This window comes from Astyanax mexicanus, chromosome 3, assembly GCF_023375975.1.
Source record: "Astyanax mexicanus isolate ESR-SI-001 chromosome 3, AstMex3_surface, whole genome shotgun sequence".
Lineage (NCBI taxonomy): Eukaryota > Metazoa > Chordata > Actinopteri > Characiformes > Acestrorhamphidae > Astyanax > Astyanax mexicanus.
This window is the reverse complement of record NC_064410.1, coordinates 8,514,322-8,534,182: the sequence shown is the minus strand read 5'-3', so window position 1 is coordinate 8,534,182 and position 19,861 is coordinate 8,514,322. Positions and strand designations below refer to the sequence as shown.

General features: G+C 39.7%; 1 protein-coding gene across 1 annotated transcript; it reads right to left on the bottom strand.

Moving 5' to 3' along the window:
• Window positions 1-1,863: 1,863 nt before the first annotated feature.
• On the bottom strand, window positions 1,864-19,861 carry LOC103036313 (heme-binding protein 1). The gene is made up of 4 exons (XM_007236151.4): window positions 19,610-19,861; window positions 6,678-6,816; window positions 6,387-6,567; window positions 1,864-5,194 (listed from the first exon to the last, which is right to left on the bottom strand). The coding sequence occupies exons 1-4, from the start codon at window positions 19,685-19,687 to the stop codon at window positions 5,017-5,019; spliced, it is 576 nt and encodes a 191-aa protein (XP_007236213.3). The 5' UTR covers window positions 19,688-19,861; the 3' UTR covers window positions 1,864-5,016.

The window sequence follows — 19,861 nt, the reverse complement described above, 5'->3', positions numbered from 1 at the left end:
CATTTGACCACATCATTGTTATTGTAGTGTGAATGTCTCCTCCACAGCAAAACGCTGACAACATTAACCATGCCACACCGTCCACCATCCGCACGGGTTAGCTGAGCACACTACAATAACAAGCTGATGGATGATGTGATACTCACAGCTAGAACTTTAGCCAAACTAGGTTCCTCATCTGGGTTAATCTGTACAAAAGCTAAAGAAAACTGGAGGACTTGCTTCCAGCAGTGCCTTCAAGGCCCACTGGAGGTTCTAGACAACTGGAGACACATTTAAAATGCCATTTAAAATTAAAGTGTTTTGGCAAACATTGGCTCACCTGTGTTTAATGCCAGGTGTAAATGGGTCCAGACAATATTACACAAACTAAAAATATCCAACCTAGAGGCCTTCCTGTGGGCAGTGTCCTGTAAGTAGCAATGTGTGGTCGGCATTATGTGATCAGTGTCCTGTTTTCAGCATCCTGTGGTAAACATTGTGTGAGCACCGTCCTGTGGTCAGTGTCCTGTGGTAAGCATTTTGTGGTCAGTGTTCTGTTGTCAGCATTCTGTGGGCCACGTTCTGTGGTCAGCTTCCTATGGTGAGCATCCTGTGGTCAGTGTCCAGTTTTTAGCATACTGTGGTCAGTGTCATGTTTTCAGAGTCCTGTTGTAGCACTGTCCTGTATTAAGCAATCTGTGGTCAGCTTCATGTGGTCAGTGTCCGGTTTTGTAGCATCCTGTGGTCATCATTCTGTGGGCTCCGTCCTGTGGTCAGCATTCTGTGGGTATCAATATGCGGTCAGTGTTGTGTTGTCATTGTCCTGTGGCCAGTGTCCTGTTTTTAGCGTCCTGTGGTAAGCATTCTGTGAGCACCATCCTGTGGTTAGCAATCTGTGGTCAGCATTCTGTAGGCAGCATCATGTGGTCAGTGTCCGGTTTTCAGCGTCCTGTGGTCAGCGTTCTATGTTCAGCATCCTGTGGTCACTGTACAGTTGTCATCATTCTGTGGGCTCCGTCCTGTGGTCAGCATTCTGTGGGTGCCAATATGTAGTCAGCGTTCTGTGGTCAGAAATCTGTGGGCAGCGTCCTGTGGTCAGTGTCCTGTGGGCAGCATTCTGTGGGTGCCAATATGTAGTCTGTGGTCTGAAGTCTGTGGGCAGGGTTCTGTGGTCAGTGTCCTGTGGGCAGCATCTTGTGGTCAGCATTCTGTGGTTATCAATCTGAGATCAGCATTCTGTAGTCAACATCCTGTGGTTATCAATCTGCGGGGAGCGTCCTGTGGTCAGTGTTCTGTTTTCAGCGTACTGTTGTCAGCATCTTGTGGGCCGCATCCTGCGGGCAGCATCCTGTGGTCAGCGTATTGTGGTCAATGTACTGTTGTCATCATTCTGTGGGTGGCGTCCTTTGGTCAGAAATCTGCAGGCATCATCCTGTGAGCACTGATGAAGGACTAGACGAGCTTCTGTCTTTGACTTTACTATAAGTACCAGCTTTAAGTAGGAGTGTGTTATAAAGTGGAGGACAGTGAGTGTTTAAAAACTCCAGCAGCACTGCTGTATCTGATCCACTCACTATACCAGCACAACCCACACTAACACCCCATACACCACCGCCATGCTAATCAGCGTCACTTACTGCAGTGCTGAGAATAAATAACCCACCACCAAAATAATAATAATAGCTGCTCTTAATAGGTCCTGTGGTGTCCTAAGTATTGAAGAACAGAGTGAAAGATGGATAATAATAATAATAAAGTATACAGAGAAACAGATACAGAACTACAGTCTGTAATTATAGAACTACAAATTGCTCCTGTAAGATCAGTGGGGCTGAAAAATGGATGATGAGTGTAGAAACATGATTCAAAGCACACTCAGTCTTCCAGCACAAATCTCGACAGTTTTTTTAATTTTACAGATTCAATCCAACATACAACTCTGATTCAGAGACATAAACCCACTCAGGTAATATTCACACACACACACACACACACTCACACATACACATGTACATGAGTGCATCAGTTTAAATCAGTGCAGCAGCAAAATGGGGAAACAAAACAAACACAAATCACTAACCTGATAAATGTTCATTATCAACCAATCAATGGGTAAATATATAAACACTAAAGTAACACACAGTTAAACAACACACACACACATTAACCCTACAGGCCAAACCTGTGCACTACAGCCTCAAAAAAATAATATTAAATTATTATTACACGTAATAATACATTAAAAATGGAATTCATTTAACAGATAATATTGGGTAACTAACTGTGTTAATTAAATATGAATAACTGATTTATCTTTCCTGCTGGGTTTGTTTTTGTTGTTGTAGGAGTTTTGGGAAATCATATACACTTTAGTTTAATAAAACATTAACTCCGCCCACTCAATCCACCTCCACACACACTACATACTATCACAACTAACTATCAGGGGGTCTAAACTCGAGCTTTAACTCATATACACTACACATCTAAAGTCCTCACCACAGTCAGATCTCAGAAAGGTAATGAGGTATTAATTATTCATGTCCATTATATTATATGACATATATAGCTGTACGGTCCAACCCCAGGGCCAGAGGATGGAATAACAGGAATGATATTTTCAATAAAGTGTGTGTGTGTGTGTGTGTGTGTGTGTCAGAGGTGTCCAATCCAGATCCGTTAAGGTAAAATTCCAGGCCAGATTAGGTTTTTGTTCAGGAGTCCAAAACCTTGGGCTTGACTTTTACTTAATGGACCTGGGTTTTATTTTGTGTGAGTGTATGTATGGAAGAGAGCAGTGGCTTGCAAAAGTATTCATACTCCTTGAACTTTTTTTTCACATTTTGTCACCCTACAACCACAAACTCACCATATTTATCGCACTATAAGGTGCATTTAAAATCCTTTAATTTTCCCAAAAATCGTCAGTGTGCCTTATAATCCAGTGTGTCTACCAGTCAGGTATTAAGGAGCAGTAAAGCAACTCCGCTAAAGTACAGAGTTATACAGGAGTTTCAGTTTATCATTCAGTTTAGCATTATCATTAATTGCTAACCGCTATTTCGCTGTTCAGAGGTGAGTATTATCAGCCTGTAGCCTAAAAAAATAATCCCGGCTAGCACTGGTGGAGCAGCATTAGCATTAGCTGCTAACCGCACCAGCTCTTTTGTCATTCAGAGGGAGTATATCGACCTGTAGTCTGCACAATTACAGCGTTAAAACAAGCTACGTGGGATGAATCGCTAGCTAATATCGCCCTGGCTTACCGGAACACTCAGGGTTCCTCACTGTCGGGCGGCGTTAGCTGCTAATGCTAATGCTCCTAGTGAAATTTGGGAATTTAAGCTTACTGTAAATAAACGGAAGCTTTTTACTCACCCAAATAAACAGTTTTCAGGAGGGAAATCTGTGTAGATTAATATCCAGCACTCGTTTGACTTTAAAAGAACGTCTTTTTTAATTATAGTTTTGTTTACTTAGCTTAGCCCTACTTAACTTAGTTTGCTACCCCTCCTACCACCACCCAGCGATGAGACCTGCTGAAGTTTGTTATATCTCTTAAAATGTGCCTTATGATCCAGTGTGCCTTATGTATGAAAATAGACCAGAAAATAGATGTTTATTGATCATGCTCCTTATAATCTAGTGCACCTTATACAGTAAATGTATATTTTTTAGATATAAAGGCAAAATTTTTCATGCACAAATTTAGCCTTTTTGAAAGAGTGGCAAGAAGGAAACCATTATCGAAAGAAAGACATAAGAAGTGGCGTTTTTAATTTGCCACAAGTTGCGTAGCGGAAACAGCAATCATATGGATGAAGATGCTGTGTTAAGATAAGATAAGACGTATCACATCCAACCCACCATTCCCACTGTAAAACATGGTGGTGGCAGGGGCGGATTTTACCACCACGCAAACCATGCAATTGTTTGGGGCCCCCGGTATCAGGGGGTATGAATAGGGTAAACATGCGATGAAGGACATTGATATTTAAATTGTGTGAAACTGACACCAATAAATCCATAATTCCTGCTATTTATTTACTTAGAAATATTTTTTTATAGTCGCTGTGAAGTGTGGAGAATAGTTTTGCGATATATTGATTATCGCTGAATCGCAGTTTTGAGATATCACTGTTATCATTAATTAACCACAGCGGAAGGGTGCTAGAAAAACTTGAAAATGGGCCTTGAAAGTGCTTGAATTTTAACTTTTAAAAGGTGTATGAACCCTGAATATTGCATTTTGCTGTACAAAAGAATCCATTTGAACAGGGCCCCTGGAAAAAAAAACATTGCGTAGGGCCCCAGAACTTCCAAATCTGCCCCTGGGTGGCAGCATCATTCTGTGGGGAAGCTGGTCAGTGGTGATGAGAAGATGGATGAAGTTAAATACAGGGCAATCCTGAAAAGAAAACCTGTAGGAGGCTGCAAAAGACTTGAGACTGGGATGGAGATTCACCTTCCAGCAAGACAATGACCCTAAACATAAAGCCAGAGCCAAAAGATTATTCATATGTTGTGAATGGCCCAGTCAAAGTCCTGACCGAAATCCTATTTAGCATCTGTGGCAAGACATGGAAATTACTGTAAAATACATTTTTGTGGTTGTAAGGTGATAAAAAAAGAGTATGAATATGTTTGTGTGTGTGTGTGTGTGTGTGTGTGTGTGTGTGTGTGTAAGTGTGTGTGTGTGAGTGTAAAGCTGTGTTCGGAATGGTTCACTCATTAACTCTCTATTCGCTATTTAGCATTGGCTATATAGTAAACTAACTAGGGAACTATCAAGCCGCTCTGAGAGCGTCTGACACAACACCACCGCACTGCATCATGGGATACAGGGTAAATTCTAGTGTACATCATCTGTACACTACATTTTGTGATGCATTATGGGTGTTTATTGGGGAAAAATATACTCTCAATTTTTGCACTACAAAATAGCTGACACACTATATAGTGCACTATTTCTGTAACAGGGAGTGATTTTGGACGCAGCTTAAGTGTGTGTGTGGGTGCGTGTGTGTGATTGTCTCAGGGTTCGTCCTGGATGAACCACACTTCGTTGCGGCGGCTGTAGGGTTTGATTGGTGGGTCGAAGGTGCAGCAGAAGTACTGTTTGCGCTGGTAGGGGGCGGTCTCTCCCAGAGTCCGTGTCAGTCGGGACGCCTGAGCCCGGTACTCAGTTTCACCTGCGAAGCCACTGAACTGCCTGTACACACACACACACACACACACACACACACACACAGTTAACACACACAAATACGGTTAACAGCAGTGCAAACATTAACACAGTTTCTAATCCACTAGCTACTTATTGTTATAGTAAGTATACAGGTGCATCTCTAAAAATTAGAATATTATTAAAAAGTTACTTTATTTCAGGAATTCAGTTCAAAATGTGAAACATATATAATATAGATGTTTAACAATCAGAGTAATCTATTTTAGGTGTTTATTTCTTTTATTGCTGATGATTATGGCTTACACCCAATGAAAACCCCAAAATCAGTGTCTCAGAAAATTAGAATATTATATAAGACCAATTGGTACTTTTTGCAGTGTGGGCAGTGTGCCAAATCCTGCTGGAAAATGAAATCCACATCTCCATAAAAGTTGTCAGCAGAGGGAAGCATGAAGTGCTGTAAGATTTTGTGGTAAAAAAAAAAACAGCACTGACTTTAGACTTGATAAAACACAGTGGATCAACACCAGCAGATGACATGTCTCTCCAAACCATTACTGATTGGTGGAAATGTCACACTAGACCTCAAGCATTTTGGACTGTGTGTCTCTCCACTCTTTCTCAAGACTCTGCTCCCTTGATTTACAAATGAAATTAAAAAAATTACTGATGATCAGTGATGGTTTGGAAAGTCATGCCATCTGCTGGTGTTGGTCCACTTGTGTTTTATCAAGTCCAAAAGTCATCCATTCAGGATTATATTTTCAGTAGTAACTCATATCATGATCAGGCTGTATCATCAGATATTAAGGAAACATGCTAAGTTTAATCTCTGGCAGCTCTTGTCAACAGAGTTTCAGCCAGTATGTTCTAATTTAAACTGCGTAGCCATTCCCCCAGTCCTATTTCCACACTCAGGGTTGACAGGTATAGACAGCAGTATGCAAACAAACAGTGTACTGCAGCCATGGAAATAGGTGACCTGGCTATTTTTCTACTGAACAGGTAATCACTGTGCTTCAGTAAGGTTGCTAACCAGAACTAGATAATGTGTTCATCATCACTGGCGTAGTAGAGATGGGGGTTTCAAACAATGAAATGTGTACTCTGATCACTGATCAGGGTGTTCCTGTTTGTATGTAAGTGAGTGAGTGTGTGTGTGTGTGTGTGTGTGTTTGTGTGTATGTGTGTATGTGTGTATGTGTGTGTGTCATACAGTGTGTATACGGTCATTCCCGGTCTCTCCTCTATCCGGATGCCGTTGTCTGTCGGGGTGGGGGTCTCTGTCCTGTAGCTGTTGGGGATCCGCATGGCGGCGACCAGGCGGCGGGTCATGACCCCGTCATCACGTGGATACACTGTGATTACAATAGGGAAGGAGGTGCCCATCGCTTCACCTGCACAAACACACACACACACACACACACACACATTTGACACTGTAACCCTTACTGATAAGCTTGCTGATTGGCTGCTGTATGTGACTGCAGCAATCTGATTGGCCCACCTTCCTCATTGCTGCCTCCAGCGTACATGAGCAGTCGTCGCACCAGCTCACCTGCTACCTGGTCGAAGCTCCGCCCCTCGCAGCTCACGCAGGCGTACTTAGCTGCGTCGTAGCGACGCACATCATAACTCACGCCATCCTGAGAGAGAGAGAGAGAGAAAGCAAGCGAGTGAGCGAGCATGAGAGAGAGAGAGCATTAGTATATAGGACAGCATGAGTCAGTTATGATGCTCACACAAGGACACACAGTGTTCCAGCAGAAAACGGCCTTTAGCGAATAACACACACACACACACACACACACACACACAGAGGTACTGTCCTCCTGTTCTTTAATGCCATTGGCTGTGGTGCTGTGCTGTGTCCATGGCAACGCTGCCATCACAGCGTGATCAGCGCAGACATGCTAACATCCCATAATATACAAAGCAAATGCTGTGTTTTTCTAATGGTGCTGTGTTGCTATGCAGTTGGTACACAGCAAATTTCTGGCATTCAAAAATCTGAAAATGTGTTAACCCCTCTTTATCGGTATAGTATTTTTTAGGAGTTTACCCCAATTTTTTTGTAAATATTACCTAAACTAAACAAGCGAGACCCACTAGAATTAAGGTAAATTCTACCTAACATTTCTTATTTATTTATTTATTTTTTACACAAAAAGTACATGTTTCCAGGCGCTAAGTGGTCCAGAGGTCTAAAGCGCTGTCACTGTGATCGTGAAATCGCTGGTTCGAATTCCGGGCATGTAGTTTGCTATCAGCTGTCCTGAGAGTCCTGAGAGAGCACAATTGGCCTTGCTCTCTCTGGGTGGGTAGATGGCACTCTTTCCCCTCATTACTCCAAAGGGTGATGTCGGTCAGCACAAGGCATCTGTGAGCTGATGTATCAGAACCGAGTTGCTGCGCTTTCCTCCAAGGGAACTGTGATGCTACACAGCAATGCTGCATCAGCAGCGGTTGGAAAAGAGGCGAGTCTGACTTCACATGTGTCGGAGGAGGCATGTGCTAGTTGTGGCATCACTTGTGATATATATATATATATATATATATATATATATATATATATATATATACAGCTGAGTAGTAGCTGAATAGATAGGACAATTGGCCAAACTAAATTGTGAGAAAAATTGAAAAAAAGTCCATCTTTCCTATTGGTTTCAGACATCCAGTCGTCTCCTCCCTCACCCATTATTGGTGTGGGTCTTTCTCACCAGGGTTTCAGTATTTTATTGTGGTTGGGTGCCTAGCCACAGTGTTGTAGGTCATAAGAGATTATGAGAGTATGACTTTATGCATAATTAAAGTTTGCATCAAATGGGAAAACAGGCTGGCAGAAGATGAAGTATGGCCATTTTGTATTAAGAAACAAAAACATGCGTTTTCCCTGAATATGCAAGGATTAGTCATACTAAATGACTATTAAAAGCATATTACATAGATGATGAATTGCCTACTGGCAATGTAGTTACTCACTTTACTAAGTATTAACTGTATACCCATGTGAAGGTAGCCCTGGTGAGCATGACTACACACTGAGCTAGGGGTGGGTGAACACGCTAATTATGAAAAATAAATTATGTCAGTAGCCTATAGGAAAGATGTGCTTCTTGTGTCTGTTCTATAGTCATGTATAATGAGCTGATTAATCTCACAGGGAGTTTATTCCAAAAGACAGAATTTGCTGTGTATTGTATCCAGAGTAGTGGCCTATATTTGTCCAGGGGTTTGTTTCACAAAAGTGATTTGCGACTATTTTTTCTCGCAGTTCACAGACTTAGCAAGAAGTGTGTTTCACTAAAAATATCGCTTGCAGATCAGCAGAATATCTGCGGCTACTTCAGAGTTTCTGAAAATATGGTTTCCCTTCATAAAAACGTGTTGATTGAGTGGAGGCTCATGCAAATCCAGAAAGAATTGCAGATGACAAGATCACACCCACCTACTTTACACACATAGATTTAGAATTTATACCGCACATTTCATTCTGTGAAAGATTTTTTACATTTTGATGAGTAAAAAAAGTTGATAAATAATAATAAATAATATTAAAGACCATACATGATTAAATAAATACAAAATATAAGGAAATGCATTATTTTGCTAATTATAAAGCATTATATATATAGCTATTTATTAAGAGATGATAATTATAGCTGGTAACTTAGCGAACAATATTGTCAGACTTTATTAAATAATTAAATATTTATATGCAGTGATGGAAATAGCCTGTTACGCTTATACTTTTTTCAGTAACGAGTAATCTAACTAACTATTCTGACTGTAACTATAACGTCGTTACTATTTCCGACACCCCGTTACTGCACGTTACTTTAGCCGCTCAATTAACCTTTTTTTTTTTTACTTCATGCATATAGACAAAGGCGCAATTGTGTGTGTGCGTTGTGTGTGTGAGTCACAAGGTCACAAGCAATGATTGGCTAAGGTATAGTAAGATTACGTCTTTAGCCAATCAGAGAAAATAGGTGGGTGGGTGTTTAGAGTGTATGCATAGTGGCGGGTGTTTAGAGCACATAGTGAGAGATGGCGAGTGAGGAGGACTCCAGTGGCAAAACAGCCTTTTCCAGATGGAAATACTGACACTATTACAAACTCACTGAGGTAAAAATGTGCATGTTGAGTGCTCATTATGTCCCTGAATGAAAAATTTGCTATGGACAAACCTCTATGCAGGTACTTGTCTTTGCTGTCATGCACTCTATTCATCTGACTTATGAAACACGCACTGAGAAGGTGGGGGCCGGGGGGTGGGGGTTACGGGGGGCGAGTAACACAAAAGTAACGCAATAGTTACTTTTACTGGTAACTAGTTACTTTTATAATGGAATAACTCAGTTACTTTTTTGGAGAACTATAACTAATTACTTTTTCAAAGTAACATGCCCAACACTGTTTATATGAGGCCACAGTGTGAGATGCATGCAGTAAAAATTAGGAGTGACTTTAATAATCAGAGCTGAACCAACAAACGTGATCTGAGTACAAACAAAAGTCAAAACCAAAAATAAGCCTGTGCTGTGACCAAGATTGTTTTATTTCTCTCTAAGGTGTAGATTTCTCTCTAAGGTGTAGATTACATTTTTTTAAAGTAATTACAGATTATATTAAGACATTAACTGTGAGTGTTGTGTGGTGAGCAGGTAGTTAAATTATGAGTTTCTGATTGCGAGCAAAACTCTTTGTAAAAACGCTCAAAAAAAGGTGGCAGAAAACTGTTGGATTTTTAGATCTCTGCGTGCATGTAGCAACGTTAGTGAAACGTGGCCCAGGTTGCTATGGTGAATGGTGATGCTGTGTAGGTACTACGGTGTCCCAGGTGGTTGCTCAGATGGCAGCTCATGGTTGCATCTAGATGATTGTTAGGGTATCAGGAGCAGTGTATGAGCTGTATTTTATGGTTGCTGGAGTGTTTATAAGGGGTAGCAGTGATACTGAAGGTGGTTGCTACAGTATCCTTTGTGGTTTGAGCTATGCTTCGGTAATTCAGTTCACAGCTGACATTTCAGAGTTGAATCAACGTTGATGTTTTGGTTGAATCAATGTTAAATTCTGTGTTCATTTCTCAATGATGACAACATTGTTTCACTGTTGTATTTTCAACCTTTAATAAACTGTAGCTCACATTCGGGATGTTCAAAATTATATGGAAGAGGAAATAAAACTTTATGCCGTTATGAAAAATTAACAAGTTTATTTTTATCCTCTCTCTGAATATACATGTCTGAGAAGTAGGATTTTTTTTATTACTACAAGTAGCTAAAACTATACCGTGCTATTTTATATTTTAACAGAGTGTTAACAATAAACTTACACCACTGTAGTAAAGAGTATAAAGAATGCTACCCACCACTATCAATCTGATTACTGAACATCTGATCTCAAAAACACTAAAACAGTAAAACTAATAGAACATGAACAGACCCCCCAGGTATTAGTGAAGAATTGGTGTAAAATTAAAAAGCAATTACTGCAAATGGTAAAATCACTTTTTTATTCCTCCATCCAACAGTTTTTAATAAATGATATGGTGATGAAATGTAAAATGCTAATTCAAAGAGCAGAAGGTTGAGGACATTATGTTGATTCAATGTAAAAAAATTCAACGTTTGCACAACCATTTAATATAAACTGTTGTTTCAACGTTTAATGTTAAAACAACAACAGATATTCCTTTAATCATATTTCAACCACTTTTCAATGTTGAAGGTCTGTTGTATGCCTGCTGGGTTGGTTGCTAAGGTAATCCTAATGTACATCAGAGGGATGTACAACTTCTGCCCAAAAAAGCCATTCATTCCAATCAAGAAAAATCACTTCTGTTTAGAACAACACTGTTCAGAAATAACATAACCAATAAATCTTAAAAATGTTGACACGCCATTCCTACCCATTCCCAAATTCTCTGACCTCCAAAAACCCTGACAAAATCCTGGAAATGGCAAAAACCCAGTATTACAAATTTGAACAAAAACAAAAAGAGGAAGATAATAAATACACCATCACTCCACAACAGCATTGCACAGTAAAAATACACACGCACGCACACACACACACACACACGTGTGACATTAGCAGCAGTGCTGGGTTGTGTTCAGTTCAGTGAACTCATCCAGGATAATCTCCATATGAGTCAGCCTCTGGACCCACCGCATGCACACACACACACACACACACACACACACACACACACACACACACAGAATAGTGCGGCTGTGTGACAGGCAGATCGGTTCTGCAGTTGCTCTGCACCTCCACTCACTGAGCGCAGGAGTGTGGACCAAAGACACATAACACATAATATAGAACTTAAAAATTACTATACAATTATTATTTAGTTCAGTAGCTTAAAAGTAACTAAAAATCAGCAATTCACTAGTTTCTGTAGTACAGCAGTAAACGTTTTTAGCTGTTACTGCACTTTCTGTGGCTCAGTAAAAGCTGTTTAAACCCTTGTGTGGTGTTCGGGTCTGTGGGACCCGTTTTCATTTTTCATCAAATGATACTAAAAAAATATTTTTTCTAACTCAAACTCATTGGCATTGGCTCATTTTTTTGTGAAAAACATATATCAAAACACATTTTTGATAAACACACACTGTACACCCCCCCCCACCCCCTTACACATTTATATTACATACAGTATGTTTGGCCAAGGGCTAATAAACATTGCTTCATTTGTAAATTTGAAACTAAACAAATGTTCTACTCATATCTTGAGTTTAATTCATTTTCTTTTAAATTTTATTAAAAACGAATAAAAAAAAAGAGTAGCACTTTTTAAAAGAAATGTAACATAAGAAAGGTAAAGGGCAAATATTAACCATGTAAGCTGTTTATATTGCTTGCAATTTAGGTGAAGCGAGCATGTGTAAAGCATTTTAATGTAAAATTGCTTCATTTTGCTGAATTAAATACAAATAACAAAGTAAACGAGTAACAAAAATATGAACACCACACAAGGGTTAACTGTAGTTAAGTACAGTAACTTGCAAAAGTATTCATAACCCTTGAACTTTTCCATATTTTGTCACATTACAAGCACAAACATAAGTATATTTCTTTTGAATTTAATGTGAAAGATCTATACAATTGTGAAGTGGAAAGAAAATTCTGCATTATTTAAAACATTGCAAGTTGCCTGGTGACTGTAAATCACTAAAAAGGGTCCACCTGTGTGTAATCTAATCAGCTGCTCCGTGATGGCCTCAGAGGTTGGTTAAGAGAATATTGGGGAGTAAACAGCTTCATAAGGTCCAAAGAACACACCAGACTGTGGAGAAGTTTAAAGCAGGCTTAGGCTATAAAAAGATTTCCCAAGCTTTGAACATCTCACAGAGCACTGTTCAATCCATTATCCAGGAAATGCACTGCACAAATGTGGTGTTTATATAAGAGTGGCAAGAAGAAGCAATTGTTAAAAAAAAACAAACAAACATAAAAAGCCTAGTTCGTGGTTTGCCAGAAGCCATATTGGGGACACAGATAACATATGGAAGAAGGTGCTTTGGTCAGATGAGACCAAAATGAAACTTTTTGGCCAAAATGCAAAACGCTATGTGAGGCGGAGAATTAACACTGCACATCACTCTGAACACACCATCCCCACTGTCAAACATGGTGGTGGCAGCATCATGGTCTGGGGCTGCTTCTCTTCAGCAGGGACAGGGAAGCTGGTCAGAGATGATGAAAAGATGGATAGAAGGTAAATACAAGGTAATCTTGGATGAAAACCTGTTGGAGTCTGCAAAAGACTTGAGACTGGGAAGAAGATTCACCTTCCAGCAGGACAATGACCCTAAACATAAAGCCAGAGCTACAGTGGAATGGTTTAAAACAAAACATATTCATGTGTTAGAATGACCCAGTCAAAGTCATCACCTAAACCCAATCAAGAACTTGTGGCAAGATCTGAAAACTGCTGTTTACAAACGCTCTCAATCTAATCTGACTGAGCTTGAGCTGTTTTGCAAAGAAAAATGGGCAAAAAAAACAACAACAACAACCTAAAAGACTTGCAGCTGTAATTGCATCAAAAGGTGGTTCCACAAAGTATTGACTCAGGGAGACTGAATTCTTTTCAGTTTTTAATTTGTAAAAAATGTTTTGAATTATGCATATTTTTCTTTTTACTTCACAATTGTGCACCACTTTGTGTTGGTCTTTCACATTAAATAAATTCCACTTAAATATATTTATTTTTGTGGTTCTAATGTGACAAAATACGGAAAAGTTCAAGGGGTATGAACACTTTTGCAAGCCAGTGTAGTTAATGCAGTGCAGTAATTATAGTAGTTCAGTAGTTACTGTTGTTGAGTAGTTTCTGTTGTTTCTGTGTTTCAGTCTACCAGTTGTTTAGTAGTTAGTGTAGTTTAGCAGTATAGCAGTTCAGTCATTACTGTGGATCAGTAGTCCAGTAGTTTAGTAGTTACTGTAGTTCAGAAGTTGCCGTAGTCCAGGAGTTCAATCCTTCAGTAGTTCAGTAGTTACTGTAGCTCAGAAATGACTGTATTCCAGTAATTTAAGAGTTACTATATTTGAGTAGTGGCTGTTATTACTGTTTGTCAGTCCTTTATCATTTACTGCGGTTATATTAGTTCAGTACTTCAGTACTTCAGTACTTCAGTACTTTAATAGTTACTTAATGCTACAATATTGAGCTGAACTACAGCAAAAACACAAAGGAATGAGAGAGCGAGAGATACAGAGGGAGATCAATTATTTAGTGCAGGGCTAATATTAGCATAGCTACATTAATTACAGCTCTGCCCTTCTCTCTCTCTCTCTCTCTCTCTCTCTCTCTCACACACACACACACACACACACACACATACACATTATGTTATAACTGCAGTGTCTAAGCTGAGTGTGTAATTACTATTGTCTTCAGGTGTCGTATAAGTGTGTGTGTTTGTGTGTGTGTGTGTTTGCGTTTTTTATGTGTGTGTGTGTGTGTGTGTGTGAGAGGTTCAGACTGCAGGTTTAATTACAGGGCAGTCACAGAGTGTGTTGAGTGCTTGTTAGCGTTAGCACGGGTCAGGTTCAGGATCAAAGAGAAACACAGACACACACACACACACACACACTTGCAGACCTGAAGTGTGTGACATGTTACATATGTAACAGTAAAAACTGACATCACACCTGACAGCAGTAAGGAGTGTGTAAAAGTGTGGTGCTAACATTGTTAGCGTATTACCCACCATTTGTGTGTGTGTGTGTGTGTGTCTGTCAGATGCTCAGTGTTTTGTGTCAGCAGTAATTAAGTGTGTGAGTGTGTGTTTTCTCTCTCTCAGTCTTTAGAAACTCAACCTAGCCACTGTGTGACGTCAAGGCTTTTGTTTCATTCGAACACCTGCTGTAATCTTTATGACTAGATTTAATTACATGAGATTAGGTTAGATTATATTAAATTTAGATTACTGTATTTTCCGCACTATAAGGCACACTGAATTGTAAGGTGCATTATGCAACACTAGGAAAAGTAGTGAGACCTGTAAAGTTAAGCTAAAGTAAACAAAACATTTATTTTAAAGTCAAACAAGCACTGGATGTTAATCTACACTGATTTCTCTCCTAAAAAAAACGGCTTATTTGAGTGAGTAAAGCACTTCTGTTTATTTACAGCAAGCTTAGATTTCCAGATTTCCACTCAGGCTTTTTAACACGGTGAACATCCAGCCTACTGTATAGCTGTACTTCAGCTGAGTGGCTTTACTGCTCCTTAAAACTCGACTGGTAAAATTCATACTTAAGGCGAACTGAAATATAAAGTGCAGTGACGATTTTTGGGAGATTAGGTTAAACTAAAATACACTTTATTGTATTTACACTCAATAACCAAAAAAAATAAGGCACAAAGTACTTTGCTGATGAACTTGAATAAGGCTTTACATGTGTCAGTGTAATGATGATAGAGGTGAGTGATGTATACAGGATACGGTTGGGCATGAAGCATACAGGTTCCGTATGGCATTCTGCAGCACATTTACCCATGGATTTTGCAGCTGGGCCTGTAGATTCTGCACACTAGTAACTGTTTGTGCACAAGCATTAACCTGCTGTAAAATGACAATTGGAAACCCTGACATGCAGGGACGGATTAACACACAGGCTACCCTAGACTGCAGCCTTGGGGCCCATGCAAGAATTATGGCCCACTGATTGGCCACGTTTATTTAATTAGTTTAATTTAATTAAATTTTTTACAAAATGTAAACCTCCACTGGCCCATTTTAATGATAATCACTGTGAGTTTAAAAATGGGCAAAGTGCTTTCGGCCAATCAGAGCGCTTTTTTTTCACCCAACAAACTTGCCCCACCCCACCCGCCTCGCTTAGCTTCACCTCCTGCTTCAGCCAGAGACCTTAATTATAATAGAAATGATGAATTTCTGATTGAGTTTGTGGCTGCTCACGCTGTCAAGCGATTTATTGCACGTCTGGTTAGCAATGATGCTAATCCAGGAAGCTACCTATGGAGCCTCCAAACTGTTGACACACCATCACTGTCCTGAAGACTCTCAGGTGCTCTCTCTCTCTCTCTCTCTTTCTCTCACACACACACACAAAGCTGATGGCATGTTTCCAGTTTGCTGAAGGTGGAATATGGTGCTACACCTGTGTTTATTTCCTCTATTAAAGCTCTCAGTGTAAATCATCAGAACTAAACTGAGATATTATAAAACAGTAAAATAGGTCTAGATAAGATCTAGTCTGCCAAAAAATATATTTTATTTATGTTTAATATATAACAGGATATTTGTATGTTTGGGATGGGGGTCTCATTTAAAGTGTAGTTTAGGGGCCCCGATCACCTTAATGCACCAATGCTGACATGAGAGGCATCACGTGTGAGTGCAGAATGTCCTTCCCATATGGATGAGTTATTTGCATTCCTCCTATTACTATTAGGGGTGACCAACTCTGGTATGCAAAAAAATCCCATATCATCACACCAGAATTGGGGCAGTTAGTTGCTCTAGAGAAAAGCAGGTTTAAGATCTCACCACAAGGCATCCCTACTTAAAACCAACAGTTTTCAATTCATGACACACTGCACATGAGGGTGATGGTGGCTGGCTAATGGGCGGCCTAGATGGCAGGTTATGCCATGAAAAAAACATTCTGCTTCTCTCAGTCCATTAATGCACCCCTCTCTGGGAAAAATTCCAAATAAAGCATGTCTAGTAGTTAATGATCTCTCATCAAGAGGTACACTACCCAAAAGTAGCCTCTGAGAGCTGTTTATCCCTAGGGCAATGAGGAAGCAATTTTACATCCTCTTGTGGCAAGACCAAGGTCTCTAATCAGACCAGGCCTGTAATCATTTACATACCTGCCTGAAATATAAATGAATGGGGAGTTTTACAGCAATCCAAGTTTTGCAAAAAAAATGTTTGTCCATGAGTGTAGAGTAGATTAGCCTAGACTAGATTAAATATGTTTACATTAGGTTTGCGCACAATAGAATAGAGTAGATTATACTAGACAAGACCAGACTAGATAATATTAGACTAGATTAGAGTATATTAGATCACAATAAATTATATTAAATACGATTAAGAAAGATGAGATTTAACCAAACTAGGTTATATTATTTTATATTAGATCACATCACATGGACTACATTAGATTATTTTTCTGTTGGACCATTCCTCATGAAGTATTTAATGATTACATAACATCTACATAAACAATCTGCAATTAGTGGAACTGGAGAACTGGAGAAATGATGTACCTCATTACAGGGCCATCTTTAACAGCAAGCACATGAAATAATGTTTACTGTGTGTGTGTGTGTGTGTGTGTGTGTGTGTGTGTGTGTGTTTAAATTATTGCTGTCATTGATGTTGCCCTTGTTGCCACTGCAGGTTTCTGATGGAGATGAAGACTTAAAACATGCTAACCATCATTATAAACTAACTCTAACTGTAAACATGGACACTATAAAGATTAAAAGCCCTAAAGACTGACTCTACCAAGAGCAAAAGCTTAAAAGAATGTACCTACCAGAATTAACAGCCCTAAAGACTGGAACTATCAAGAGTAACAGCCCTAAAGATTGACATTACACATATTAACAGTCCTAAAGATTACAACTAACAAGATTAAATGACCTATAGGGTAAAACTACCTAAATTAACAGCCCTAACACCTGATATTACCAAGAGTAACAGCCCTAAAGACTGGGACTACCAGGAGTAACAGCCCTACAGCCAGACACTACCAAGAGTGAGAGCACTAAAGACTGACACTACCAAGAGTAACAGCCTTAATGGCTGACACTACCAAGAATAACAGTCCTAGAGACTGACATTACCAGCGAAACAGCCCTAATGGCTGATGCTACCAAGAGTAACAGCCTTAATGGCTGACACTACCAAGAGTAGCAGCCCTAGAGACTGACATTACCAAGAATAACAGTCCTAGAGACTGACATTACCAGCGAAACAGCCCTAATGGCTGATACTACCAAGAGTAACAGCCTTAATGGCTGACACTACCAAGAGTAGCAGCCCTAGAGACTGACATTACCAAGAATAGCAGTCCTAGAGACTGACAGTACCAAAAGAAATAGCCCTAAAGACAGACACTACCAAGAGTAAGATTTCTAAAGACTGACACTACCAAGAGTAACAACACTAAGGACTAACATTATTGATTGTGACAAATTTAAAGATTGACACCACCAAGAGTAACACATCTGTAATGACTGGATCTACCAAAGGTAACAGCCCTAAAAGCTGGAACTTCTAGGAGTAAGAGCTTTCCAGCAAATATACTAGCAAAAATACTAGCATTAGCAGCTCTAATGACTTGACTAAAGAAAAGTAATTAGAAAAAAACATGAAGAAAAAAACAGCCATAACAACTGGAACTACCAAGAGTACCAGACCTAAAGGTTGACACTACAAATAGTAACAGTCCTAAAGATTACCACTAACAAGAATTAGTGGCCTACCGACTTAAACAACCTAAATTAACAGCCCTAACACCTGACACTACCAAGAGTAACAGCCCTAAAGACTAAAACTACCTGAGGAAACATCCCTAAGGACTGGAGTTAGAACCCTACAGACTGAGACAACCTCGACTAAAAGCCCTAAAGACTGACACTACCAAGAGTAATAGCCTTAATGGCTAACACTACCAAGAATAGCAGCCCTAGAGACTGACATTACCAAGAAAAACAGCCCTAAAGACTGACACTACCAACAGTAACAACTTTAAAGACTAACATTATCAATTGCAACAAATCTAAAGATTGACACCACCAAGAGTAACACATCTCTACTGACTGGTCCTTCCAAAAGTAACACAAACAAAGTGACAGCCCTTAAAAACATCACTATCAAAGGTAATAGCCTTAAAGACAGGAACTACCAGGAGCATGAGCCCTACAGACAGACACTACCCAGAGTAGCAGCCCTAAAAACTGGAAATACTAGGATTAGCAGCTCTAATGACTTGACTAAAGAAGAGTAACAGTCCTACAACCTGACACTACCAAAGATAACACCCCTTAAAACTGGAACCATCAGGATTAACAGCCCTAAAGACTGACTATTCCAAGAGTAAGAGCCAGACAGACAGACACCACCTAGAGTAGCAGCTCTAAAGACTGGTACTACCAATAGAAACTCTAAGATTGACATCACCAAAAGTAAAAATCCTAAAGACTGGACCTACCAAAAGTAACAGCCATAAAGACTGGAACTAACAAGAGCCTTAAAGTTTGACATTACAAAGAGTAACAATTCTTAAGATTACCACTACCAAGAAATAAGCCAAGATAAGTGGCCCACAGACTGAAACTACCTCAATTAGAACCTAAAATTAAGAACCCTACAGACTGACACTACCAAGAGTAACAGCCTTAACGGCTGACACTGCCAAGAATAGCAGCCCTAGAGACTGACATTACCAAGAGTAACAACAAAAAAAATGACACTAACAAGCCCCAAAGATCAGAATTACTAGGATAAGCAGCTCTAAAGACTTGGAATACCAGGAAAACAAATCTAAAGACTGACGCCACCAAGAGAAACAACTCTAAAGATTGCTGATGTTGAGAATAAGAAGTCTAAGGTGTGACTAAGGTTCTCTGGTGTCAGAAACAGTAGAACAGTAGAACCTGAGACCTGAATGTATATAAAACACTGCTTGTGGTCAGTTTGAGGTAGTTTAGGGTCAGCTGTTTTGTAACAGGAGTGCGTAAAGGTCACTTCTTACTTTTATGGTGTTTGAAGATTAGTGTGACGTGTTAGAACCACAGAAAAATCACAACATTAGAACCATATTTACAGCCTGAACACATAAATAAATACAGCTACATCACAACACTAATATATTAAAGAGTTTATGCAGAACTGTGTGTAAGTGTAAGCTTAAATGTGTGTGTGCTGTTACCTTGGTCTCTGTGCTCAGTAGTTTGTAGTCTATTTCCTCGGTGGTCCCAAACAAGGAATTTTTGATCATACCAAACATGTTGCGTGTGAGTGTGTGTGTATGTGTGTGTGTGTGTATGAGTGTGTGTGTATCTCCTGCAGCGACACACACTCAGCCTCAGATGGTGCGATCTCTCTGATGGACAGTAGCTCTGAATCTCAGTGCTCTGTGCTACTCTCTCTCTCTCTCTCTCTTTGAGTCTCAGAGTCTCCA